Source organism: Phodopus roborovskii, unplaced genomic scaffold (genome assembly GCF_943737965.1).
Source record: "Phodopus roborovskii unplaced genomic scaffold, PHOROB, whole genome shotgun sequence".
NCBI lineage: Eukaryota > Metazoa > Chordata > Mammalia > Rodentia > Cricetidae > Phodopus > Phodopus roborovskii.
The window spans coordinates 4,383,451-4,410,915 of NW_026126648.1; the positions used below are offsets into that span (position 1 = coordinate 4,383,451).

Genomic DNA, 27,465 nt, shown 5'->3' on the forward strand with positions numbered 1-27,465 from the left:
CGCCTGAGATGAAAGTGAAAAGTCATGATATAAAAAATTATTTTTTATGTGAAATACATAACTATTTCAAAAAGTATCTAGCAGCAGAAGGCACCTCAGATAGTACAAGCAGTTCAGGGAGCAGAATTGGAGCTGCGTGCTTCTGTTTACAACTTCATACCTCTGTACCAGCAATCATCTCTTTTTTCAGTAGGGAAGAGCCAGGAAAACACCATAATTTGGAAAGGCTAGAGTAAGCCGACAAATGTACGTAAAATTTATAGAACTGAACTGCCCAACATTTTATGTGCGACGTAATACAGAAATGTTGGGGTTTCCAAAAGTCAATTATTTTCTATTGAATTTCCAAATACTGTAATTACAGCAAATAAATATCACAACATGCAACAGGGAATCTCCCTTGGTTGGATGTGTTTATAAATGTGTAATCTGGCATGCACAATGTACTCTGCCTACAACCACCCACATACTCTCAGGCCAACCTCTCCAAGTCTCTACCTGGCTCTGACCTAGAATGTCCTACCAACCCTAGGAATCAGCAATCTTGCAGGTCAAGCCTTCAACCAGCATCCTCCGTGCTTCAGTAGCTCTGACTTTTTCTATTCACCAAACCAAAAAGCTCTCATCTCTGCTGTAATTATCAGAGAACTCCTCCTGCGCGGCCATGAGAAAGAGAGCATCCCCGTTCACTCTCGAGGGTCTCCAGAACGTCCTACTTCTTTATGTACAATTGCTTCCCTTCCTGTAGAGCTCCAGAGCTGTTTCTAAACTCCTCTTTCATAGGATCCTACCTTACCTGCACAAGGCACCTTCGATTCAGACAGCCAACTTCTATCCCTAGGAGTTGATCTGTAACCATGTAATCATCATCCTCTGGGGAAACCATTTAAGACCTTGACAACTTTAACAACAGGACCAATGGAAATAATTAACAGTCATGAAAGATGATAGTCAGCTTCTTAATAAAGCATTCCTTATTAAGCCAATCTCAAAAGAGCTCCCCACTTATCTATCAGCACACCCCACACACACACACACACACATTATCCAGGGCCAAAACATCCTGGTTAACATGTCTCATACGTCACCCATCCTCATTGCACTTCTAGATAATTCTGACTGAGGTTCTAAGAGCTGAGTAAGAGGGAAGTGCTGTGTGTGTGACGCTGCTTGCTCTCAACTAGCCTATCAACTAACCAATTTCAAATTTTACAAACTGATACAACACAGTCTAAATGCACCATAAATTTATATTTGTTAATCTTGATATTAGAACGTTTAAACATTTCAAACTACATAAAAATATGACAGACGATGTAAAACAAAGACATCTACTGACAACTTAGTTCCAAAACATCGCTATTTCTTATACCGCAATTAAGCAACAGGCCAGCTTACATAGCTCTTCAGAAAACAGTGTTTTCAGTGGAGTGTTATCAACAAAAATCAGCACAACCCCCACATAATAATGTCTCCAATTTATTATCTTTTCCACAGTACAAATTTTTTTCCAACCATAAATCCTTTGCATTTATTCAGAGTCTGTAAACAAGTGCCTGACTCCCCACCCCGCCTCAGTCTAAGCATGTGAATGTTTAAGCCTCCGATCAAGTCTCAACTCTCCAGCTTGTATAAGGGATCAAGAGCCTTCTCTCTTTACATTATTTATATTTTATCATACAGCCTGCAGTGCAGTAAATCACAGTGAAAGCCCTGGGAAAACAAGACATGATCTTTACAGCAGGACTTGAAACTTTATAATAATAAATGCATTTGAAGAAGCATCCCATAATAAAAGTGTGGGTTTTCATTTCCAGAAAGCAAGTCAATTAGAAACCCTAGTTTCTACTTAAAAACCCATTGTGATCTAAAAGTGGAAACAGTCCCCTATCTGCAGTCAGGTCAAAAACTCTAGACAGTTTTACTTGCAGAGATTTTTTTTTTTTTTTTTTTTTTTTTCCAGTCTGGAAAACAGTAGTGCAATTAGTTTTACTTCGTTTCAGTTATTTAGTCCATGATGGAAACAGCTCTGTGGAAAGATAAGAAGATATTCTGGTAAACAAGAAATTTTTGCAAGCCCATGCTGGCTTACTGTCCATTAAAGCTTGTAAGTCCATGGCGGCTTTCAACAGAATGCTATGTATACGTCACTAACATCGATGCAGAAATAAATAGGCGGAAATAACTGTCTCTTCTCATTGACTCTTCGGTAATGTCGGACTTGGTAAGTCGATGGCGTAGTCTGTTGAATCAGCAGACAGTAGACAGTTGCCCTTAAGGACATTCCCACTATGGCATCAACTCTGGAAAGCCCCAATGGAGTTACATTCCTAAAATTAAGATTGAAAACGGAGTGGAGGGTGGGAGATAAAGTTCACAGATGCCGCTGAGTCACTTAGATTTCTTCTTGAAAAGGCTTTTGATTTTTGATGGCTTTTTGCTTTTCTCGCCATTATGACAAAGGTCATGTGGGGTACTGCTTATCCTGGACACACTGGAGGCTTCCTGAGCTGGCTTGCTGTCATTGCCAGCCGACGAACACGATGTGTGTCGAGGTTTAGGCACCGGGATGCCACTAGAGAGTTGGTTCATGCTACAGGATTTCTCCAAGATGCCATTGTAGACTTTGCTGGCAGGACTGAAGATCATGCTCTTGGTCTCTGTCAGACCCACGCACTCAGGGGAGCCCCGGGAGGCATCTGCTGTCACTGGCGAATCCCCTCTGGAAGAATCCTCCAGGGAAAGCTCATCTCTCGACACCTTTCGAGAAGACAACGTTTGGTACATCTCAAGGCTCGAAGGAGGAGACTGTTTCCTTCCAATGGAAGAGTTTAAGGAGTCACACTCTGAAGCTGTGTCTGGTACTTCCCTGAATGAGATAATGAGATAGGCAAAGGTAAAACTTTCAGATCTATATGCTCTTAGAAGTACCAACAAACATTCTAGTCAAATCAACTCTCATTCAGTATCCAATTATAAAAGGAGATATGTTAGAGTTATATACATAGTAAAATTTGAAAATGTTTCTGGTACGGTAGTCTATTATTTCATGAACGTGTGTGTGTGTGTGTGTGTGTGTGTGTGTGTGTGTAAGAGAGGCATATATATGTATTTATGTGGATGCCTGCATGTATGTGAAGGCTACAGATCAACACTGAGTATCTTCCTTGATTGTTATCCATGTTTTTTGTTTTGGTTTGGTTTGGTTTGAGATAGGGTCTCTCACCAAATCTGAAACTCATCAATTCAGGTAGGCTAACTGGCTAATTAGGTTCCGACAAGTGTGGCGGCACCTGACTCTTACACAGGTCCCAGGAACCCAGGAGCTTCTCCTGCTCATTTAGTAGGCATTGCATTTTCTGAGTAACGTATAACTGAACACATACAAGTTTTATATGAAGATATGTGTTTACAAAGAAAAAGACATCTGGGGTTGAGGGCTAGCACACGTGTATACTGTGTAGAACATGGAAGGCTGGTTTCACAGCAGACAGCCACCATGAGGGAAAGCAATACAGGTGTCCTCTGAGGTCACAGTCCTGCGGGACAGGGCAGCTGTGGCGGCCCCCACCACTGTGCAGAAGACATGGAAAAACGGTGTGGAAGCATAGCCATCTTGCTTGTGGCTGTGGTAATACTACGAAGACACACAAAACGCCAATCGTAACAGGCTCTCCGGAGAAAGCGCATCAAATCCTCTACTTGCAATGAGACCGCAAACCCTGACTATTTCTTTAGGATCAAGCCCCAGAGATTACGTGCTAATTAAAAAACAACTTTCACTAGGCAGAAAAATGATTATGGGTGACAAGTGATCTGATGGTAATATACCAGAGTCATGTAGCAACAGTTGTAACAAACCACCCAGACCACCATGACCAGTGCTGACACGTGGCAAAACTCAGGAACTAACAGCAGCTTCTCTGTCATAAACACCACTCAGCTTGAGACGTGGAGAAGGGTTTAGAAGTGAGTTCCCCACAGCAACAGGCCTCACAGTGCACTGGGCCCTCCAGACAGGGTAGAATGCACACAGCCATACTCACTGTGGCAAAGAAATTAAGTCATGATTTTAACTGAGTTTTATCATTCTCTCCATTAAGCTCTCAACATCTTCTTGAGCCCTGGGTATATGACCCTGCGTGTGTGTTAATAAGTAACGAATTATTTTGAAATTTCAGTCACGTTGATGTCTCTTACGTGTAAATACACTCAAGCCCAAGATATTACATTTTACATGCACGTTTTCACGTGACAAGTGTATGGTCGACCGCGTTTGTTAGCATCTATGCAGTTACATGCAACGTGCTCCTACAGCCCGGTGACGGCAGAGCTCTCCACGGGGTTCTGAACGTCACAGCTTTCCCAGTGGTCCAAAGATGAAACATGAGTTATGATAAGGAGGGACCTGCAAACACTAAGGCCCCAGAGTCCCTGATATTCACAGATTATTATTCAGGCAGGCCAATCAGCAAAGGCAGGACATGCAGAAGGCAAGTCTCCACTACCTACATAAAGATTAGCTCACTTGAGAAGGAACAGTGGACTGCCTTTAGAAACGGAAAGCAACCAGACTCTAACCCATGCTTAGAGAGAAACACAGAAACAAGAGCTCAGCAACATGACCACAGAGAACAGAGCTCTGCCACACACACCTGAGGCTCAAAGGGGACTCGAGATTCGACATGAGAAGTTTGGGGCCCGCACCTTGATTTTAGCCTCTGACAGCCTGAGCTGGAAACCCGTCAGCCCAGACTGGGAGTTCACATGTACTGAGCGCTGCGCACACATAGGTGTCTGTCGTGTGAAGCACTGAGTGTGTGAAAGCTTGCCGTGTGACCACAGAGCGCCCCCCACCTACCCCCTCCCCACCCCTCCCACTGCCGCTAGCTCGCCCGCCCCCACTCAGCCCGCTCTCCGCGGTTACTAATCGCCAGTACCATTGCTTTTCAGCAGTGAAGTAGATGGCCTCCTCCTCCTCTTCGTTCCGATACAGAGCAGGGCAGCTGGACACAGACAGAATGTCTGGATCGGGGGAAGGCAGTGAGTGCTGGGGGTGGTGAGGGTGCCGAGGGTGGGCGGCCAGAGGAGCATGTGCAGGGAGCTGAACTCGCGGAGACTGTGGGGAGGACGGCACGATGCTGCGGCGAGAGCGGCATAAGCTACTGCTTCGGGCTAAAGACCCAGAAGGTTTAGGCACAGTCCCTGAAACACACAAGACCATGAAAACACTCGCAACCTCCAACATCCCTTGTTCCTACGCAGACTTCTTACAAGCATGCACACGGGAACTGATACGGCAAGGTGTCGGGGTTAATGTTTATTCAGGTAACTATAACAACTGCCAGCAATTAATACAACTGTAAAAAGAATGGTAAGAGGTAAAACTAAAAGAAAATGCACATAAACGTAATCTGACTGTAAGAACACAACACCGTTAAAATAAAGACGTAAAACTTTATTCAAAATAACATTTAAATTGAAAGTCAATATGGCATTTTTATAAGGAATGCTAAACTTCATGAACACTACACTGAAGGAGGGAAACTACTATAAAGTGCTGATGGGTCGTCTTTAGGGGATCACATGTTTGACCTCTGAAGGTTTAAATAAAGTCTGGACAGTCTACCAGCTGAAAGCAAAGCTTGCTTCCTGAACACAGATCCTCACGGACTAAGTGAGCCTCTGTGCTCACCGCTGCCCCAAGCTACACCCAGGCATGTGGTGCAAACACACACACCTTTCCTTTCCTGAACTAAGGCTGCCCAAGAACACCGCCGTGGGCACGCTCAACGAGCTGGCTCTTCCTGCGCGCTGTATTCCTCAGGGCACAAACCAGGACAGCAGGTACTGGCACCCTCTATGGAATGGGTTATCTCTGAAGCTCTTGCTACCAGATAACACTGAGTTCTCAGACTTCACACCAGTGCTTTCTTCCCTGTCCGATTTTCTTGTCCTAGCCAAACCATGGACTCATCAATAACCCCTCCTTCGTCTCCCTGTCTATTCTGAGGTCTCGATTCACCAATCGTTTTATGATGAAACCACAGAACAAGAAATGAAACAATTCTCCTAGTATCAGAAATCATAATTATGTAAACAGAAACTCCAACAGCTTGACTGAGGACAAACTTCTCAGCAACAACTTCAAAGCACTCTGGAGAAAATAAGGAATTAAATTGGTCTACGCATGTTATCTAGTTAAACTATTATTTTCCAGTAACAGTGAAAACAGACAGAATTTCTCACTTCTAATTGGCTTCACAAAATATTAATAAATACTTTACTTTCAAGAAAGAACCAAAAGGAAGAAAGAAAAGTAAGACATAATGATAAAAACGAAGTATACTACATAAAACATTTAATATAAATAAGTCCATTTAAATAATGACTAAAACTGTAACAAAAGTGATGGTTATGAGCGGCAGTCCACACAGCAGAAAGTACCAGAGAACCCGAATATACAACTGAAGAGTCTCTAAAGTCCAAGAGAAGGAGAGAGGAGGGAGGGAGAAGGAGAGATAAGTGTGAAAGCGTAACTAAGAGCTCAGGGATAGAACAGACCAATAACCAGGTAAAATGTCTGCATTAAATATCCCCAAAACATGAAGGAAACAGTGCCACACAATTTCCAACCTTACTTCTTGGGGAGGAGAAGACATTCTATTCTCTATTCTTCTACTCACAATAAAGGTCTACATCCTACCTTAGACTCTATGCTTTAAAAAAAAAAAAAAAAAAAAAGATAGCTTTTTTATATTTATATTTGAAAGAAGGTTGTCTTACATGTCAATCCCAGTTCCCTCACCAGTCCATCCTCCCCTGTACCCCCATCCCCCATCCCATCCCCTTTCCGCTCCCCAGGGAGGGTGAGGCCTTCCATGTGGAATCTTCAAAGTCTGTCATATCGTTTGGGGCAGGGCCTAGGCCCTCCCCCTTGTGTCTAGGCTGAGGGAGTATCCCTCTATATGGGATGGACTCCCAAAGTCCATTCATACACTAGGGATAAATACTGATCCACTACCAGAGGCCCCATAGACTGCCCAATCCTCCTAACTAACACCCATGTTCAGAAGGTCAGGGTCAGTCCAATGCTGATTTCCCAGCTTTCAGACTGGGGTCCATGAGCTCCCCCTTGTTCAGGTCAGCTGTCTCTGTGGGTTTCTCCAGCCTGGTCTTGACCCCTTTGCTCATCACTCCTCCCTCTCTGCAACTGGATTCCAGTTCGGCTCAGTGTTTAGCTGTGGGTGTCTGCTTCTGCTTCATCAGCTGCTAGATGAAGGCTCTAGGATTGCATTTAATGTAATTTAATGTAGCCTCTCCACTCTTGCTTAGGTTGTTATTTGGGATCATCCTTGTGGGTCTCTGGACGTTTCCGTAGTGCCAGGTTTCTCTTTAAACCTATAAAGGCTATTATGCTATCTTTTTTTTTTGCCCTCCTCTATTCTTCCCCTGACTCAATCTTCCTGCTCCCTCTCCCCTCCTCTTCTCCCCTTCTCTTGCTCCTAACTCCCTCTTCCCTCCCCCCATGGTCCCAATTTCCTAGGGAGATCTTATCCCTTTCCCCTTCTCTGGGGACCAAGTATGTCTCTCTTAGGGTCTTCATTTCCTAGCTTTTATGTCGGTATGGATTGTAGGCTGGTGATCCTTTGCTCTATGTTAAAATCCATATTGAGTGAGTGCATACCATGTTCATCTTTTTCTGACTGGGATACCTACTCAGGATGGTTTCTTCTAGTTCCATCTTTTTGCCTGCAAATTTCAAGACTCTGTTGTTTTTTTCCCCGGCTGAGTAGTGCTCCATTGTGTAAATGTACCACATCTTCTGTATCCATTCTTCAGTTGAGGGCATCTAGGTTGCTTCCAGGTTCTGAATATTACATATAATGCTGCTATGAACATAGTTGAACAGACATCCTTGTTGTATGAATGTGCATCTTTTGGGTATATGCCTAAGAGTTGAATTGCTGGATCTTGTGGTAGACTGATTCCCATTTTCATGAAGAACTGCCATACTGATCTCCAAAATGGCTGTACAAGTTTGCACTCCCACCAGCAGTGGAGGAGTGTTCCCCTTTCTCCACATGCTCTCCAACATAAACTGTCATTGGTGTTTTGATTTTAGCCATTCTGACAAGAGTAAGATGTTATCTCAGAGTTGTTCTGATTTTATTTCCCTGACTGCTAAGAATGTTGAGCACTTTCTTAAGTGTCTTTCGGCCATTTTAGAGTCCTCTATTGAGAATTTTCTATTTAGTTCTGTACCCCACTTTTTAATTGGATTATTTGGTGTTGTGGTGACTAGCTTCTTGAGTTCTTTGTATATTTTGAAGATCAGCCCTCTGTCAGATGTGGGGTTGGTAAAGATTTTTTTTCCCAGTCTGTGGGCTGCCCTTTGGTCTTGTTGACTGTGTCCTTTGCCTTACAGAAGCTTCTCAGTTTGAGGAGGTCCCATTTATTAATTATCGATCTTAGGGTCTGTGCTACTGGTGTTATGTTCAGGAAGTGGTCTCCTATACCAATTTGTTCTAGGGTACCTCCTACTTTCTCTTCTAAGAGGTTCAGTGTGGCTGGATTGATGTTGAGGTCTTTGATCCATTTGGACTTGAGTTTTATGCATGGTGACAGACATGGGTCTATCTGCAGTCTTCTACACACCCTTATCCAATTGTGCCAGCACCATTTGTTGAAGATGCTTTCATTTTTCCATTGTATAATTTTAGCTTCTTTGTCAAAAATCAGGTGTTCGTAGGTGTGAGGGTTAATATCAGGGCTTTCAATTTGATTCCATTGGTTTACCTGTCTATTTTTGTGCCAATACCAAGCTGTTTTCAGGACAACCGCTCTACAATAGAGTCTGAAATCAGGGATGGTGATGCCTTTATTGTACAGGTTGTTTTGGCTATCCTGGGTCTTTTGTTTTTCCATATAAAGTTGAGTATTGTTCTTTCAATGCCTGTGAAGAGTTGTGCTGTGATTCTGATGGGGATTGCATTGAATCTGTAGATTGCTTTAGGCAAGATTGCCATTTTTGCTATGTTTATCCTACCTATCCAAGAGCATGGGAGATCTTTCCATTTTCTGGTATCCTCTTTAATTTCTTTCTTTAAAGACACAAAGTTCTTGCTATAGAGGTCTTTCACTTGTTTGGTAAGTGTTACCCCACAACATTTTATGTTGCTTGTGGCTATTACAAAGGGTGATGTTTCTCTGATTTCTTTCTAAGTTCCTTTATCCTCTGGATATATTAGGGCTACTGATTTTTATTTGAGTTTGTCTTATATCCCGTCACTTTGCTGTGGACTCTATTTTTATGGTTAACAACCTTTGTTTTTTACAAGGTCCAGAACTTAGACTCTAGTAACAAGGCGGACTGGAGTTCCCCTGTGTGACCACTAGGTGGAGGCACAGCTCTCCAATCCTATGAGCAATCAAATTGATTTTTAAAACTTCCTGTTAAATATAAACTAGCTCTTGTATTTTTTCATAAGTTTAAATATCTACATATAATACCACATTATTCAAAACATGCCAATTATTCAAACTTATAGTAAGTATTTTAATGAGCAGAAAACAACAAAAAATGTTTGCTACTTCCAAACTCCCAAAAGTGCTTCTAAGACAGGTAATGATAATAATAATAGCGATTATTATTACTACAACTATTGTTGTTATTATTATTGTTATTGAAATGAATCATCCTCTAGTACAATTCTGCATAGTTTTAAAGAAAACTATTTTTAAAAGGTTTGGTGTTCAAACAAATGCATACACTTAGGAATCCGTGTTAGGCACATATATAAACAAATAGAATAAACAAACTCAAATCGCAAGCCAGCTTCAATACAGACACAGTGTCAACTATCACCTCCTTGCAGCTCACACAAGGGCACAAATGAGGTCCCGGGCTTCTAGCGTTCCCCAGACTGGCAAGCTGCCCTCTTACCCGCTGTCTTACCCACCCGGCTGACCAGGAGTAGAGTTAAAGCCAGAGGAACCACGGCCACTGGCTGAGACCTGGCTGGCAAACGAAAAGCTTCATTTGATAACACTGTTTTACACAATCGGAACTGTTCTAGCAGTTTCAGGAAAGCTGTTAACAGCTGAACAGAAAAAGTCAAAATTAAAAATTACTCAGATTAGACGACTTGATTGCTCTCAAAAACTAAACTTTTATGTTTCCAGCTAACCAAGGGCTCAACTAATATACTTTTTCATTCTTCTGAGCTTTGCCCTATTGACACTAAAAAGTCATAAATATTGGGGAAATGGACCGGGCAAGCAGTAATAAAAATAAAGAATTTTTCAAATAATTTCTAATATTTAAAAAAAAAACTGCAAACTGAAAACACCTGTAATTCTGCCTGAAGTCAAACGTTACAGCATTCAAATTTTATCATACCAGAAACAGAGCATACAAGTAAGCAATAATAATATACGTAAAAAGCTTCCTTCGGAAGGACTCCCATTCTGGCAAAGAAGCACGTTGGCTCTCGAGTTTAATACTCAGAGGGGTAAAGACAGGAGGCCAGCCTGGGTCATACAGCAATCCTCATCTTAAGACAACAGAAAACACCTCACTAACACGTGCACATATGTTAAGTATGTATGCATATATTTACATAATATATACACGTGTGTGTGTGTAGTCTCATGTATGCATACGGATATACAGATCACGTCTACATTTTATAAACAAGCAAGGTTTTGTTCAAGGCAAACCGACTCAGATGAGGATGTAAAGGCAGCAGGGTTACAATGGGACAAATCTAAGCTGACCACAGTGGAGCGCTGACCACAGCGCTGACTACCGCCCACACCCAGTCCTCTGCAGCGCTGCCTTAGGTCTCTGACAAAGGCCGCCACTGCGTTTATATAACCACTGGTGGTCACAATGCTGAGTCTGTCCCTTCTTAACGTGACGCCCCCTTTTCAATTTAATGATAAGTAATGGTTTCAGAGCAAGCTCCTACAACGGGCTGTAGACAACAATCGCCAAAGTACAAGTATGTGCTACACTATGCGAATTAATCAGCTATTCATACTTCCTGATAATGTGTATTTCTAAAAGGGAACTCGTAACGTACATATAAAGAATACATACCTGAGAATATCTCACATAGTACTCTCTAAGGGTAAAACAAATATTACAAAGAAATAAAGGACAGTACATCTCCCCCACAGATTTCACACTACATCGCCCCTGAAAGGGCATGGTAGGAAGTTCGCTGAACTCACTTACCTGGGAACTGTGACACGATCGGGGGCGTGTCTTCATCTAAGTCATCGACTCCTCCAGCAATAGGGTAGGGTGGGAGGGAGACTCTGGGCATCACCACCCAGCTGTGGTCGGAGTAGAGGGAGGAGGTAAGGCTGGGGAGCCCAGAGTTGTGAGCTATCTGAAAGCCACAGATCTTCTCAATCTGCTGCCAGCGGAAAAGCCGCTCGCGCAAACACGTTGTCAGCTCAGAGAGTGCCTTCCTGAAAAGTTAATAGAGAAGTTTTTTTTATTATTGCATTTGAGCCTTGAATGTGACGCTGAAATAAAGGCAATGACAGGAAGAGACCATGGAAACTGGCCCATCTCAAGAAGAAACGATCCAGTTTCAGAATTAGTGTAAACTGTGCCGCTGTGTGTTTCCCTAAGTGCACAGGATCTGCATAGTGGACGGACGGACAGACAGACAGACAGACAGACAGACAGACAGACAGACAGACAGGCAGGCAGGCAGACAGGCAGGCAGACGGGGTAGAAGAGTGTTCTCACTTGGCTTCCAGAATCTTGTGGTCTACTTCATCCAGCGAGGAGCTGTGTGCAACATGCAAGGTCCCAAACACGGTGCTCCTCTTCTTTTTAATTTTTTCTGCCTGGAAACCCAAAAGGGAAAAAACAAAGCCCGGTTAGGGAAGGCCCACTGACATGCTAACAAAGTTGATTCTTGCTTTGACTGTATTAATAATCATAAAACCAGTACAAGAGGATTATTAGCCAAGATACAGACATGTTTTCAAAATAAGAAAACATGAGAAAGAAAGCATGCTTTCCTACGTGTAAGACATTTAAAGCTTTGTTCTAGAGAACTGTTTTTCTTACTGAGCTGAGAAAGCCCAGACTCTTCTGTCAAAACTAACAGAAAAACTTAACCAAATCCTATTGCAATGAGGGGTTAGTGAGTCAACTATGCATTTTCTTCCAGAATTCCGATTAAGGCTTGCTCTTATTGCACACAATTTAATAACAGCAAACATGGATTTCTAGTGACTACTAACCTGCATCAGGCATGAGGCGGCAACCTGGAGGAGAGAAGCTCCGTATAAAACGTTTACACCAGTGATAATAACCACAGTTTCTCAAGGACACTATGGTAATTTCGAGAGCTACATATGCTCTAGGGAGAACAATTTTACCTTGATTGCCATAATTACAAGATTCAACTTTACATGGCAAACTGTATTTTAAAAGCAGAGCCCTGCAGAAGAGAAGAGCTTTCACCAAGGAGTTGGTGACCCGCGGGATTGGCCATGACCTAGGATAATACCTCGTCCTTGGCGATGGCTAGCTGCGTCTCCGCGTTCTGTCTCTTGATATTGTAGTACTGCACTTCGACTTCATGCGTCAGCTGCAGCCACTTCTGAAGTGTGTCGGGGACAGACCAGCTGCTCCTCATCTCAAAGTCCTTCTCGGCCTTTTTTAGAGCCATGCGGACCTGCAGGGACAAGCGGAAGAAATCACAAGGAAGGGAGACTGAATAAACGCGGGTGCCAGAGCAGAAAGAAAAACTAGTTCGATTACGGGCGTGACCAACTCTTTTAGGCTCACTGCATCTAAGTGCAGCAACTAGAGCTGGCTTCCATTGCATCATAAACTTACTAAGCAAGGCTGAAAAGTCGCGGGCTGGAGGAGGGTACATGCACCCACATATAAAAAGTAGAAACACTGATGTTTTTGTTTGTTTGTTTGTTGTTTTGCTTTGCTTACCACTGTCAAGCTAAGAGAAATAAGGCACAGAGGAAAAGGAACCCAGGGGACATGCAAAGTACTCTTCACAGGGGACGCACTCCACACTTATGTCACCTAATACAAAAAGCAATGCCTGACACCTAGTGGACATTTTACTTCTCGTTTCCTGACACCCTGTCTGTTATTTCTCTTACCACATTTCCACCCTTCCTGCCTCATCCACTCCTTTCCATACAGCACACAGCAAGTAGACACTGAGTATGAGCAGACTGTGTAAATTTCAAGAAAAATCAGTTACGACCAAGAAAATACTTGGTTTTCCTTGTGAGAAGCTATGCATTGCCTTCCCTGTAAGTATGAGGTATTGCTCCCACATGCCGTTTAAAGGGGCCAGAGAATTAAACAACAAAAAAGGTGTCTGGTGTGTTAAGTGTAATGAATGCTAAGGGAAAAATTATCTAAAGAAAGCCTCAGTAACAAAGTGACAAAGAAGGAACAGAGAACCTGCTCTTAGAGCACTTACTTAAAAACCTAGGCACGGTACAAACTAAAGACATGAGGTGCCGCACGGCGGGACTGGAATAGATAAGTCAAAGCCTTCCCACAGAGCCATGCGTTTCTGCTGCCCGACCCATAACTGCAGTAGTGGCTCTCACGAGTTAACTAAGGTAACCGAAGCGCCACTCCTAAACCAAAGTGCAGAGGAATGTTTGATCTGAACGAACCCAACTCATTTACATAAACTTTTCTGTTTGCCAGAATAAACTAAGAAAAGGACTACACAAACTTTTGATAAAGAAATAGAACAGCTGTTGGGCAGTGTAGAAAAATATTTTAAAACTCCAAAATTAAAAAGTAATCGCAACAAGACACACAGTCCATAAACTTAAAGGAAGGAAGGAAGGAAGGAAGGAAGGAAGGAAGGAAGGAAGGAAGGAAGGGTTAGAATGTGGGACTTTAAAGAAAATGCTTTGTCGGTAGAAGCAACGTCTAAGGCAAAACTCTCCCGGCATTGTGTAGCAATATATGGGACAATGTGAATTTACTAAGACTGTCAGCCAAGCTGCGTGGCGTCCCTGCTAATCTCTCAGGGAGAGGAACTTGAAACCAAGCCCTGCAACATGTGGTCATGCAGAACACCATACAAGCAGACTACAGCAAGTCTTTCCTCTCACAAGACTCTGAAACTAAAACTTCAGTGCAATTTAAATGTACAGGTTACTAAACACAGAATCTCAACACATTTCCCCATGTTGTTCTTTATAGTCCTAATGATTTCCCTTAAAATAGCTGAATTATTTTTGCACTGAAACTATGTAGTTTGGGCATAATTGAAGCTGAGCAATGCTTAAATTGTTAAATAATGTCTCAAACCTGTGAAATGAACGACCATCCCATATTAGCGAGTATCCAACAGCAATTATTCATAACTTTCTTATCTGACTGAAATCCTAACCCTTAGTTTGAGTTACATTTTTTATCCATGAGGACGGTCAAAGTCAAATTAGCTAATCGCTTTTGCAAATGAATTCCAGATCTGAAAACTATGTATATAACAAAACAAACAAAAGAGCAACAAGTAGAAACATGCCAGAAATGAAGAGCCCCACGCCTCAAAGCTGGCTTCTAGGCCTGCTTTGTCTGTATGAGCTCATGAAGGTTTTAACAGGACGGTGAGGTTCACCGTCTGAGACTTAGATTTTTAGAGGCAGAACCACGCTGTGGTGAAAACTATTTTAATCACATAAAACCTAAAGTAGTATGTATCAGCAATTAGCCGAAAGTCTTTATTTAAGGGAAATAATACCGTGTCATCATTTTTTACGTTATTTCCACTAAGGAAAAAAAAATACATTTCAAACTATATGGAATTAATTGTAGGGTAACATAAGGATATGTATACATTAATTTCATGAAGCATTGAACAGCTCTACAGGAAAATACAGATTTGGAAAAGGATGTACAAAACCTTGGCTTTGTTGAGTAACATCTGTGCAGAAACAAGACAGCAGTTACTTAGCCCCTAATATGACCTTCTCTGTGCAGTGCGGCACAGGGTTACTGCTCAGAACACGCCACTGGCAGCATAAACAGGCACTTGTATACTCTGAGCGCAGTGTCTCTCGTCAATTCAACCGTGTTGGGTAGACCTAAAGGCCTCCTGCTCTCCTTTAAGCCATCTCTGACTTAGGATGGCATGAGGGTTGTATTTATACTGGCACAAATGGCATATCATATTTCAGTGGCCTTAGGGTCTACGGAGGCACGCAAAACTCCCCGTACCGAAACCAGAGATAAAATGAGAGGCAGCCACCTGTCAAACACTATCCTTGAGGCAGTTAATGTTCGCTCAGGGAAGAAGAGGCCTTTTCTCTAGTGGCCACTCGTAAGCCCATGCTTCTGTAAATACTCCCTCATCAAGTACTCTACAAAGGAACCAAATAAAACCCATGGGGGTCATCAAAATAAAAAAGTAAAAAGACATGAAAGCAAAAAGGCTAGGTGGGAAGAAGTGGTCAGCAGGGGCAGAGCGGAAGAGGGTAACTCAGAAGACAAATGACACAAATGCATCATATGTTATGAGAATGCCAGAACACAGCCTACTGTTGAGTGTAGTTACCACATGCTAACAAGAAGGAAAACTATTATTGGTTCTTTTGGATTGTCTCCATTCTAATAGGCAAACTTAGATAATTAGCTAACAAGCTTTTGGTAGTCCTGGAGCAAGACAAACACCAGACATCTTGCTGGGATCAGGCTGGGGTTTTCACAAGAACCTAAAGGGCATACCCAGTCCTTGGAGAGAGTATAACTTCGGCTAGGTCTTTACTGTTAACCTCTTGACTCATCCTGTATAGAAAAGGTTTGCCTGGAAGCCAGACATAATTACAAAATGTGCCTAAGAGTCTATTTTAATAGTTTTTAAAGTATGTTTTAATAAACTATCATATAAAAAACTTGCAAATAAAAAAAAATTACATACCAAAATTAACCAGACCCAAACTTAATGAACTTAAGTCAGAGGGAAGAGATTTAAAATGTTTTCTCAAGAGAGATGTGTAGTCAACGGCAACAAAAAGCCAGGGTTCAGTCAGTCAAATTCTCCAAAAGGACGCTTCTCTTGGAAGAAAAGTGATGTTCGATGTACACTTACTCATAGATTCTACTGAAATGTATCACATGATTCTCAGCTTTTACTTGACGATCAACTGGCAGGCGGCGGCAGCATACAAACAGTACACCATGTAGGAGGCAGATGCTTAGGTTCTCGTCCTGCCATGTAATTGACTGATTCTGAACAAGTCTCCCAACCCTCACTCTACTTTTCAGTTCCTCGGTCAATTAATGGCCAAGTCAGAAAAATGAGATGGCATTATAGACACAAATGTTCACAGAATGTATTCTAAAGATGAAAGAAGGGCCACAGAAGCTTCTAGAATGGAAAAGGAAACAGGTCCTCCCATATAGGCTCCAGTAGGATAAGGCCCTACAGACACGGTAGAGTGAAGATGAATCTACATCTATTTATGCCACCAAGCTTGTAGTAATTTGTCTCTGCATGTCTTAGTTAGGGTTCCTATTGCTGAGAAGAGACACCATGACCATGGCAACTCTTACAAAGGAAAACATTCAATTGGGGTGGCTTACAGTTTGAGAGGTTTGGTCCACTACCATCACGGCGGGACACGGTGGCGTGCAGGCAGACACGGTGCTGGAGAAGGAGCTCCATAGGTAACAGGGAGTAAACTGTCTCACGGGGTGTAGCGTGAACACAGCAGACCTCACCCCCAGAGACACACTTCCTAACAGTGACACTCACTAGGAGCTTATGGGGGACAATTACACTCAGCCAACCACAGTGCCGGAGCAGGAAATTGATAGGCGTGCATGCCCCGGGAGATTCTTCTACACCAGTCCTCTCCTCCCCAGAGCACCGTGAAGTGTCTGAAAGCCTACACCATCCTATTCTGAGTAGCTGAGTGCAGGAAGCAGACATCGGGAAGGACACTGTAGGTAACCGGGAAGATTTTAGCAGACTGTGTTCAAAAGCCACCCCGACAGGTTTCAAAGCAATGACTAATAGATGGATACCCTGTGGCCTTTGGCTTTACAGAGGCCCAAACTAGATGTCCTTTCTCTTACTTCCTAGGTGACATTAGAAACTCAAACTTACTGCACATACTACGTAAACACACGTGAACTCTGGGCAACAAACCCAGCATGGCATAATGTTGCATGGAAGAAACCTGCTGGCAACTTCACCCTTCAGTTACTGCTCCATAATTTACAAAACAGGAATTCACCAGTGCCGGGAGGAACAGCCCACAACGGGGATGGACACGGATGCAGATGGACACGGATGCAGAAAGGGGACAAAGGGAAGAAAGGAAAGCCCTGGTCCTGCCTCGGGCGGCAACAGGAGCGCAGCCTTAGCGATGCTACCTGTTCCAACTCCTGCTCCGCGTACTGACGTCGGCTCAGCTCGCACTCGGCGCCTTCCCTCAGCTCTCGCAGCCGACAGGCCTCCTCCTTGGCATAGTTGATCTCATCCATCATTTTTCGCTCTAGATTTTGCTTTTCTACAGCAACAGTTCTGTTCTCTTCCTGTGCCTTTTCGAGTCTTAGAGAACAATAAAAATAAATTAAAAAAAAAAAAAAACTCTTCACATATGCACCCAAAATTTCACTTTCATGAAAAGAGAAAACATTGTTTCAAACAACATATACTTTTTAAAATGAAGATTTTTAATAGTATTTCTATTTATCTTAAATTAAGGTAAGTATCAGGCAACCTAATATTTGGCTATCTTTTGTTATTCTGGGCTCAAAAGACAAGTATTACAGAAAACAGTCTCTATAAAGACACCATCCAGAAACTTACAAGTATTTAAATATATGCTAAAGTAAAACTCAACTACATTCTGTCTATATCTGATTTACTTCCTCTGATCTTCTACACATTTATTCCCAAGTTGTGACCCTCTGAAAATACAAAATGAAATGAGTATTTATACCTAATATGAACACTAACCATAGAGTGTTTACATATACACTATACACTCAGGTAATATTTTTGTAAGACATATTTGCTTATGTGAATGACAAGAATTAAGACCAGTTTTAGTAATTAATTTTGTCTTATTTTGGCTTTTTGAGACAAGTTCCTATGTAGCACAAGCTGAACTTAAAGTCACTAGCTATAGAGCCAAAGTTGACCCTGATGTGATCATCCTAGCTCTGTCTCCTAAGGGCTACGGTCCATCCCCGCATGAGCCACCACGCCTAGGCTGAGTGCGATGTTCTCAGTTACCTCTCTTGTAGGTCCATGAGACTTTGCTCTGCGCTCTGTAGACTCTCTAGGTCTTTCATCATTTTTGCAACATGTTCCTTTGATGACTTATTTTGTGTATAAGCAAACCAGCACCCCCCAACACCAATTACTATGGAAATTGTGAGAATAAAATCCTTCATCCAGTTATGAGGTGGGCCTATAGGGGGAAAAAAAGCAGACAGTTAAATTAATTTGAATGTAACACAATGTAAATATACAGAAAAGCAGATATCCAAAGCAAGGAAAAGTAAACATCTGCTTCCCCCAGATATAGATTCTGGACTCATAAAATCAAAACTTTCTTCCAACAATCAGTATGCTAACTAATATACGGGACCTGCGGAAAGGCAGAGAAAAATGCACGTGGCCATGTCAGGGCCCATTTCCAGCGCCATGCTCCTGGGAGAAGCCCCGGCAGAGTAAAAGGGGCCCAGGATGCTTCCATTTCCCTTAGTCAGACCAGGTCACTGTCTCTGAGACACAGACTAGATAACCAATCATTCACAAAAAGGCATTTCCCCAAGAATGTAGTTACATTATAAACTATGCTCACCAGTGGTCCATGACGCTGGGGAGATATTACCCCCCTCCCAGGACACACGACAATATTTTGTTAACCCACAGGGAAGTGAGGTGGGGGAAGTCGTTACTTGTACCTCATGAGTAGAGGCCAGGAATACCCAACACCCTACAGCTGATAGGAAAGCCTCTCCCCCACACCCTCTGCTAGTAACAGGGATTATCCACTATTCCTCCATGTGACAAGTTCCGGGTGTACATAGCTAGCTAGCTAGGAACGTGGATCCAGTGGCCATTTGTTTGAGATACAGTGGTTAGGTAAAAGGAAAGGTGCAGGAAACGTCTTCCTTAGCCTACCAAGGTATGACACCAACCCAGCAAAAGACTCCAGGACAACTGTCTTCAGAAACATAAAACATAGAAAACCCTATACTCGAGGGCCATTTTAACCTTGCCCTGACTGTCGATATACACCAGCTTTCCAGGGACTAATTAGAAAGAGACGCATGATTTCTAATAATATGTAATACAGTGTATTAATGCTCCAGGGGAATGTTATTTATAGTGGTAAATTGCCTGTCCTATCTAGTTTCCTGTCAACCTGACACAAGCTTACTTCATCTGACAGGAGGGCACCTCAATTGAGAAAACGCCTCCATCAGATTGGCTGGACGCAAGTCTGTAGAGCACGTCCCTAATTACTGATTGGTGTGGGAGCACCAACTCCAGTGTGGGTGGGGTCACCCTGGGCTGATTGGTGGCCCTAAGTTCTGTAAGAAAGCAGGATGGAAAAGCCATGAAGAACAAGGCAGTACGCAGCCCTCTGCACCAGCTCCTGCCTGCAGATCCTGGTCCTGTCTCAGTCCCTGTCCTGACGTCCTTCAGTGACCAACGGTGATGTAGTGATGTAGAAGTACAGGCTGAATAAACCCTTTTCTCCCCAGGTTGCGTTGGTCATGGTGTTTCATCACAGCAACAGCAACCCTAACTAAGACACTACCTAACGCTTAGAGCTCCTGCCACAAGACACGCTCCATGCTTCCTGTGGATGAACTCCATGGAGTCTCAAGTTGCTGGGAAGTCCAGGGTACATCCGTGTTTGTCTCAGTGTTCAGTATTTCTAGAGCACACACCCTCCCCTGCCATGTATGTAAGACATGCACTGCAGGCAGCTACAGTCTCAAAACTGCTTAGATTTCTGCTTCCAACTGAGAGGTTCAACTCAGGCTTCCTTTAGACCCTGAGCCCTATTTCCCGACTCTTCCTGAAATAGAATCTCCAGAAACAACAATATGCAGATTGACCAGTCCCAAATTCCAAAGCACTACACACTAAAGAGGAGATAAGTGAAAACTCTTAAAATGTATCTTTTTATTGATTACATTAGTCTTTTGTTTGTTTTTTAATGAAATCTAGGTTGGGCATTACACTATGGTGCTAATTCAGTCAAATGATAATTCTAAGACGAACATTTAAAATGTAATATGTCATTAATTTCTTAGGTGGTTTGCTTATTAAAATGCATTTTTAACAATACTTTTTTTGAAAACAATTTCATAATAGCACATTCTCTGGATTATGAAGCACCTTGTTCCCAGATAAATACAGTAAACAATCCCAACCAAATGGCATGTAGACAAAATTCTCTACCTTTAACTCCTGTTTTCACTAATCGGCTCCTGGGGAAAAAACGTAATTTCACACAAAACAATCACCTGGTGGATTCTGGCAAAGGCCCTGGGCATTTCGAGCAGGGTTCTACATCCTCTCTCCTGACTAACGCCCACCAGCTCACAAAGAGGAATTCCGGCTGTTTTCACCGCCTGCTTACTTAGCCCCAGCCAGAACAGAGAAGCACAACCAAACTCAGGTGATTGCTGAGCCTTCAGCCTCAAGCTGAGGAGCCCACCTCAAGCACTGTCCCAGGCACACATCCTAACCCGCATCCTGTAAAAGCCAGAGTCCCTGTACAAGTCTGGCGTTCCTTTTAGGACTCTGAAACACTAAAACACAGTATTCTAAAATATATACCGTTCAAAAACATCCAAAAGCATTCAGAAATTGTACATTAAATAAACACATTAAACTTCTCTTCTGGGGAAAAAAGTATTGCTGCCCAGGTTTAAAAAAAAAAAATTTAAGTAAAAATATGATGCAACTGTTTCTGACACATTCCTTTCCTAACCAGGCAAGTAACATTGTATACTTGGCTTTCCTACTAGAACTGAGTTCCTTCTAAAGTTTCCAGGGCATCTTTGTTTCTAATCTACACCTTAAAAGTTCTTTTCCTGGTGGCTAGGGACACTGTTAGGACTCACTACCAGTACCATCAGAACAGTTAAACTGCCATATCCTTCAGGATGAGCATCCGGCTGAATTAACACCAACAATCACAATAACCACAATAACCCAACTTTTTTTAAATCTAAAAATCCAAATTATCAGCTAGCCCCAGTTTTGCAGCTTTTTACATTAGTAAGCAGTTTTGAAAATTCACATTTTTATGGCAGAGAAGCTCGTCCTATAAGCCATACTTCCTTAACAGTTAGCCAGTGGTCTGCACCTCTCCATTCTCGTCTTCTGGATGGCACAGGGCTGGGTAGACCACACCCCTGAACCACACTGAGCCAAAGAGATACTAACGTGTCAGAGGCCCAAACAAAACCACATCCAGTGCTTTGAGCTGCAGCTTCTGTCTGTGACTCCGATCGCTGATTTTCAACTGGGAAATCATAAATGAAGTTTCATGAACCGCTATCCTGCACACAGAAAAAAGTTTACATGTGGTGAACAAGGCATTTCTAATATGTAATTCTGAATGCATGAACAACATATATACTGCTTCACGTACTGGAGGTCACTGCTGAGGGCTCATCCGTATTTAAAGCACACCATTCAGAAACCCTTCCGTAATACTCAGCTACTGAAAGCCTTCCTCAGTGTTGAGCTGTTGCTTTCTAGAGCTACTTTCTATTATATCTTACTGTAATTGAGACATTTAAGAAATGGACAGTATTTTATAATAACTAACAAGTGTCAGCATTTTCACAGAGAAAAATAAAATAGCTATGGGACTGACTAATAACCTTTAGCGGATGTTAAAAACGGAACTTACTTTAGGAGCTTTCAGTTGGCAGTAGCGGAGAAAGCTCTCCCTACACTCTTAGCGTTTAAAATGAACAAAGCATGCGGAAACCTAAAAGGAAGCTTAGCAGTCTTGAGCAGGTTTGAGGGGTGGGGGGACTCGTGTAACATGCAGTTCTTGGGTGAGTTACGCGGTAAACACAAGAGAACACTCAGAAGCCTGCTGGCCATAACGGGGTTTATGCGAACATAAGCAAGGGACAAGGCAGAGGCCACCGCCTGAGGTTGTCCTGTAACTTCCATATATGCTCTGTCCCCTACATGTACCCACACTTGTATCACAAACAAGCACGCACACTACATGTGCACACACACAGACTCAAACTATAACAAAATAAGAAACAAAGTATTTAAAGCAGATACAGTTACAATATTCCCTTTACACATCAGCCCCAGAAACACCTTGTAGGTTCAGAATTGAAGAGTGGCATTATCTAAAACACACTCCTCAATGCAGGCAACCCCCTGGATAACTACTGACCTGGGAAGTGTTGTTCCCTTTACATTGTTATCCCTGAAATTCTTCTCATACTGCGGGAGTTCAACAAATTCTACCAGCCACTGCAGGGTATCCTCAAGTGTCCAGTTATGAACTGCAAGACAAAAAAGAAGGTATATTTTAAAGCACACCGTTTTCACAATTAAAATTTGCACACAGCTATCTAACTTTAGAGGAAGCAAAGATGGGAGATTAAATTTTCAATTATATTCAATAACCAGAACTAAAATAGAATCTGGTACAACTGAAAATGAGGCCCACGTTGCTTTCCTAAAGGCACAGAATCTAAAACAAAAGAAACACATAAAAAAATAATGAAGACAGTTCTAAAATAAGCATCAACGCACAGTTTGTAAAGGATGGAAGAATCTATTTCCCTGGGCGCAGATCTGATTGACACTTCGCCTAGCCCATCAATGCATACACTACTGTGAATCGCCCTGTGGCAGCCAGGTCCAGCCTAAGCATGGCAGCATATGGCGGGGAGCAAGAGGAAGGAAACGTTTGTCCCTGTGGGAGTTAAATGCCTCAGACTCGGACCCATGTTGAGGCAACTTGGAAATAAAAACAGGGGGAGGAAGGAAAAACTTAAACCATGTTAGTCATTAAGGAAAATGGGGGAGGGGAAATCCCTCTCTCTCTCTCTCGCTCTCTCTCTCTCTCTCACACACACACACACAAACACACACACACACACACACACACCCCATTGGGATGGGGGGAGGCCCTCTGAGGTGACTATATCAACTAATACCCAAAATTAAAACCCATAGACGTCTGAAGGTCTAAGATAAAAATATCTCAACCAGAGAGGAACACTAACATTAAAGTATTCGTAAACAGATAGATAATCCTGCTGGGTTTTGTTTATTTGATGTGTGTGTGTGTGTGCGCGCGCGCGCACGTGTGCACGTGTGCATTGTGTGTGTTTGTGGTGGTGTTATTGTTGCTGTTGCTGTTATTTGAGGAGGGGCCACACTAGGAAAGTCTGCATTTGAGCACAGAATCTTACTCTGCACTAGTCTGAAAGTAACAACTCAGAGCAAAGACACAGAGAAAGCAATGGGAGTCGCATCAGTCCGAGGCGCTTGTCCGCCTGCAGTGTGTCATGGCTACGAAGGGTCCACCCGAGGGAAGGCTGTGAGTACACTGCCTTCTGTCTGCTTTCCTCTGAGGACTTGGGAAAAGGAAGTGTTTACAGACCACACAAGGGGGCACACGGGGCTGCGGACATCAAGGATGCACTGAGCGCAGTGCCGTGAATCCATCTGCACACAAACGGATCCGGGACAAGAGCATCCTCATAAATTACAGAAATTCCGAATTCACATTCGCGTGCAATGTTTTCAGTCTGCCTTTTCAATGTGATCTTTAAAGAGAGAAATGTGAACAAATCATAACAACTAATAAAAACTTTATTTTAAAGCTGTATGTGCCAAGTGGCAACTTTATACTGAGACAAAGCTGTCTCTCGTGTTCCCTTTTAGATAGAGCTCTGTCACAATGACTGTATACGGGCCTGAGGCTGCTGGACCACAGACGAGGCCACCAGCCAGGGGCTCGGGCCTAGATGCCTCCTACTGAATCTAACCCAGTCAGAGTAGGCTTCACAGAGTAGATAGTAAAAGACCCAATCTAAGCAATCTAGCACATCAAAGACCCAATCTAAGTGATCCAGCACATCAAATACTGCCCCAGTTTTCAAGGAGATCAGATTCAAAGAAGAAAATCAAATAAAGATGGCAAGAAACTCTTCCTAAGTAGACAGTTGTGGTGGTTCTAAAGTAGCTTTGTAAAACTAGTTTCTTTTGAAATGTATCTTTAAAACAACACATCCTAACACAAAAGGGAGAAAACTCACTTTTCCACTTGCTATCTGAGTTCCTTGAAGATGCCTTGCAAATACCTTTTCTTTTCTTCCCATGACCAGGAGCTTCCTCTGCTCCAAAGACTCAGCCTATCTCACAGCCCTCAGCCCAGTGCATTGTTATGCATTTTTTCCTACCATCTCCCGTGTTTCACTGAACCTTCCATCCTTGGGTAAATCTTCAACTCTTCATAAGTCATTCTGGAATTTAACTGACGGCAGTTGTATATAAGAGAAGGAATCCCTTCGGTATCTGCTTATCCCGCTGAAGGGTGTGTAAGTCCCTTGCTGACCACTCTGTGCTAAGCACTCATGCACAATTATTTGCTGGGGGCTACATAATAAATGGAGGAGATCAGACTTAAAGTCTACGTACTGTAAAAATCTATTCACACTGCAATGAGGAAATTAGCTTGTTTGCGTAAGAAATTCTCAGTGTCAAAGGGCTATCTGAGGCTACCGTGTCCCTTCTGCCCACCTGTAACTGAGCTAACTCATGCTGCACAGGTGAGCTGCACCTATAACCAGACGGTAGCAGAGAAGGACACAACATTTTTAAAAATGAAGTTAGCAATTTATTTAGAGTTTGGAATTGCTAACAAAGTGCTTTTTCTCAAAGCTGTGGCAAGTGCTATTAAGTTGACATTTCAGTAATTTTTACAACTAGTTCCAACACTAATCAAGAGGGCTCTGGGGTGGGGAGAGACTTCCGTGAGGCTGCACTGTGCAGTCAGTCAGGGACTGCCATCCCGTCTGGGCTCTTTAAGTCAGGTCCGGTTCTTAAATAAGCAGACTAATGAACTGGTCCGAGCTACCCTTTAAACCCTGTCTTTACGCTACAATGTAGCTAGCATAGGAGGGCTGCTGCCTGAAGCACCGCAAACTAAAGGGTCAACCCTGAACGCTTCATTACTGAATGCAGGCACAGAGTTGAATTCTATTCTATTGGGACACCAATAAAAACAGTAGCTAACATTAACGATTCACTCCACACCAGATTTACGAATGTTATTTCACAGGGACATTGCAACAGCTGTGAAGTGAGCATTTTTATTCTCGTGCTGGGCCAACACCTTTCTCAAGGTAAATCCCTTAATTAGGTTTAACAAATAAGTGAATGGACACATAGGTTTCAGATCGAGCTGTTTCTGGAACTGCTGGTCACTGGGCAGCAGCGTAACCGGTGACCCTCACGGTCTGTAGCTTTTTAAGCGTGCCGTGTGTCCCTGTATTCCCTGGCACTCTTCAGCTCAGAGTAGCTTTCCTTTCTCCCATTTGCCTACCCTGTCCTTACGCTCTGTGACTCAAATTAGGAACTCCTTCCTGCAGACATTTTACCCCTCGCCCACTTCAATACTACAGTGACCTCTCCTGTGTTCTCGCATCATCTGTACATAGATTTGCCACGAGACTAACCAAACACGCATGCAACTGTCCTCAACCAACTTTCTCTGTGGATGAGGACTGCCAAGAGAACAGGAACTTTGCATGAATTACTGTGTGTGTACACATATGCAAATAAGTGTGCACGTGTATTGTGCACGTGTGGAGGCAAAGAGCAACTTTCAAAACTCAGTTGTCTCCTTCCACCTGTCCTGTGGCTTTCAGGGATCAAACTGGGACTCAGCAGCAATTAATCGCTTTACCTGCCGAGCCATTGTGTTAGCCCAGGGACTTGTTCTTTTATTAAAATATCATTCCTCTAACTAAGGAATTTTTGTTTTAATATACACGAGCACATTTCATTTGTGCCCCATATCTAGAGTGAAATGTAGCTGTTGTCTCTATATTCTATGAAGAGACATCTGGCCAAGTGATCACATATATGGTCACACATGTCTAACAACTGACATGTGTGAAACGTGAAACATGCTCACTGCTGTAGAATATTAGTTTAACTGTGGAAAGAAGTGTTCCATTTGTCTATGGCGTAGAATATCACCTTAACTGGATAACGGAGTTACTTTTGTTTAATTATGAAAAGATGAGTTGCTTCTGTTTCACTTGCCGGCCTAAGGCACCTGATTGGTCTAATAAAGGGCCGAATGGCCAATAGCGAGGCAGGGAAAGGGTAGGCGGGACTGGCAGGCAGAGAGGATACACAGGAGAAAGCTAGGCTCAAAAGAAGAACAAAGAGGGATGAAATGAGGAGGGGAATGAGGGAGACACTGCAAGCAAGAAGCCGGACAGACACACAGACATACAGACACAGAGACGCGGTGAAAATAAGACATACAGAAGTAAGGAAAGCAATTAGCCCTGAGGAGAAAGGTAGAAAAAGAGAAATAGGTTAACATAAGTTAAAAGAGCTAGCCAGAAACATGCCTAAGCTAGCCCAAGTATTTAAAACCAATAATAAGTGTCCGGGTCATGATTTGGGAGCTGGCTGTTAGCCTGGGGGGAGGGGGGAACCTAGTACAACTAATACTTGAGATTTTTTCTCTAGACATTGAGTACTAGTAGCATAGAAATGTAGAATGTTATCAACAAGTAACCTACTACAAGAACTTGCCTCAGTGGACTTGTGGGTCTCCATGAGATGTCAGGGTTACATAGGGCTACTGAAATTGGAGGTGGTAATATTTCAGAGAGAGAGAGAGAGAGAGAGAGAGCGCATGTGTGAGTGCCACCTTGCAGTACATATCAGGCTGATCTGCCTGCCTCTGCCTCCTGAGTGCTGGGATTAAAGGTGTGCACCACCTCACCTGGTATGAGCTCTGAAGAGCAGGAAAAGGATGGTGAGTGGAACTAGAACTTCAGGGAAGGTGGAGCTCTGATCTAGGTGTGGATGGGCAGACATCTGGAGATTTCAAAACCAACGGTTTTCTGCTAACAGGGCAATTTCTGTGTAGCCTCTGTCCCCTCCCACTCCAGCCCTACCACAATGCAGCTGTTTTGGAAAAGCACTTGAAGAAGATGAAAAGTAGGCCTAAGAAGTGAAAGCTTTTTGAAAGCAGCAGGGTTGAAGAAGTGAGAATTAAGAAATGGGAAATGGTGGATACATCCATCAACAGAGGCCACTACAGCCTCAACTGAAACAGCCTTCTAAGAAAGACATGAACAATGCACAGGGCCACAGTCGGGCTTACAACTAGGTCAGAACCGCATGAAATGCTCTACCTGGCAGAGATCTCTGCCCCTGA

The 27,465-nt window shown here is 42.9% G+C and overlaps 1 protein-coding gene across 1 annotated transcript in view; it reads right to left on the reverse strand.

Moving 5' to 3' along the window:
* Positions 1-1,232: 1,232 nt before the first annotated feature.
* Positions 1,233-27,465, reverse strand: part of Stim2 (stromal interaction molecule 2) — a 106,101-nt gene continuing 79,868 nt past the window's right edge. Inside the window, exons 4-12 of the mRNA XM_051174109.1 lie at positions 22,438-22,549; positions 21,456-21,571; positions 18,273-18,450; positions 17,405-17,582; positions 12,540-12,707; positions 11,768-11,868; positions 11,243-11,481; positions 4,941-5,205; positions 1,233-2,869 (exon numbers count right to left, since the gene is read on the reverse strand). Coding sequence (XP_051030066.1) covers positions 2,392-2,869; positions 4,941-5,205; positions 11,243-11,481; positions 11,768-11,868; positions 12,540-12,707; positions 17,405-17,582; positions 18,273-18,450; positions 21,456-21,571; positions 22,438-22,549 — 1,835 coding nt within the window. The 3' untranslated portion in view covers positions 1,233-2,391. The remainder of the gene's footprint in view (positions 2,870-4,940; positions 5,206-11,242; positions 11,482-11,767; positions 11,869-12,539; positions 12,708-17,404; positions 17,583-18,272; positions 18,451-21,455; positions 21,572-22,437; positions 22,550-27,465) is intronic.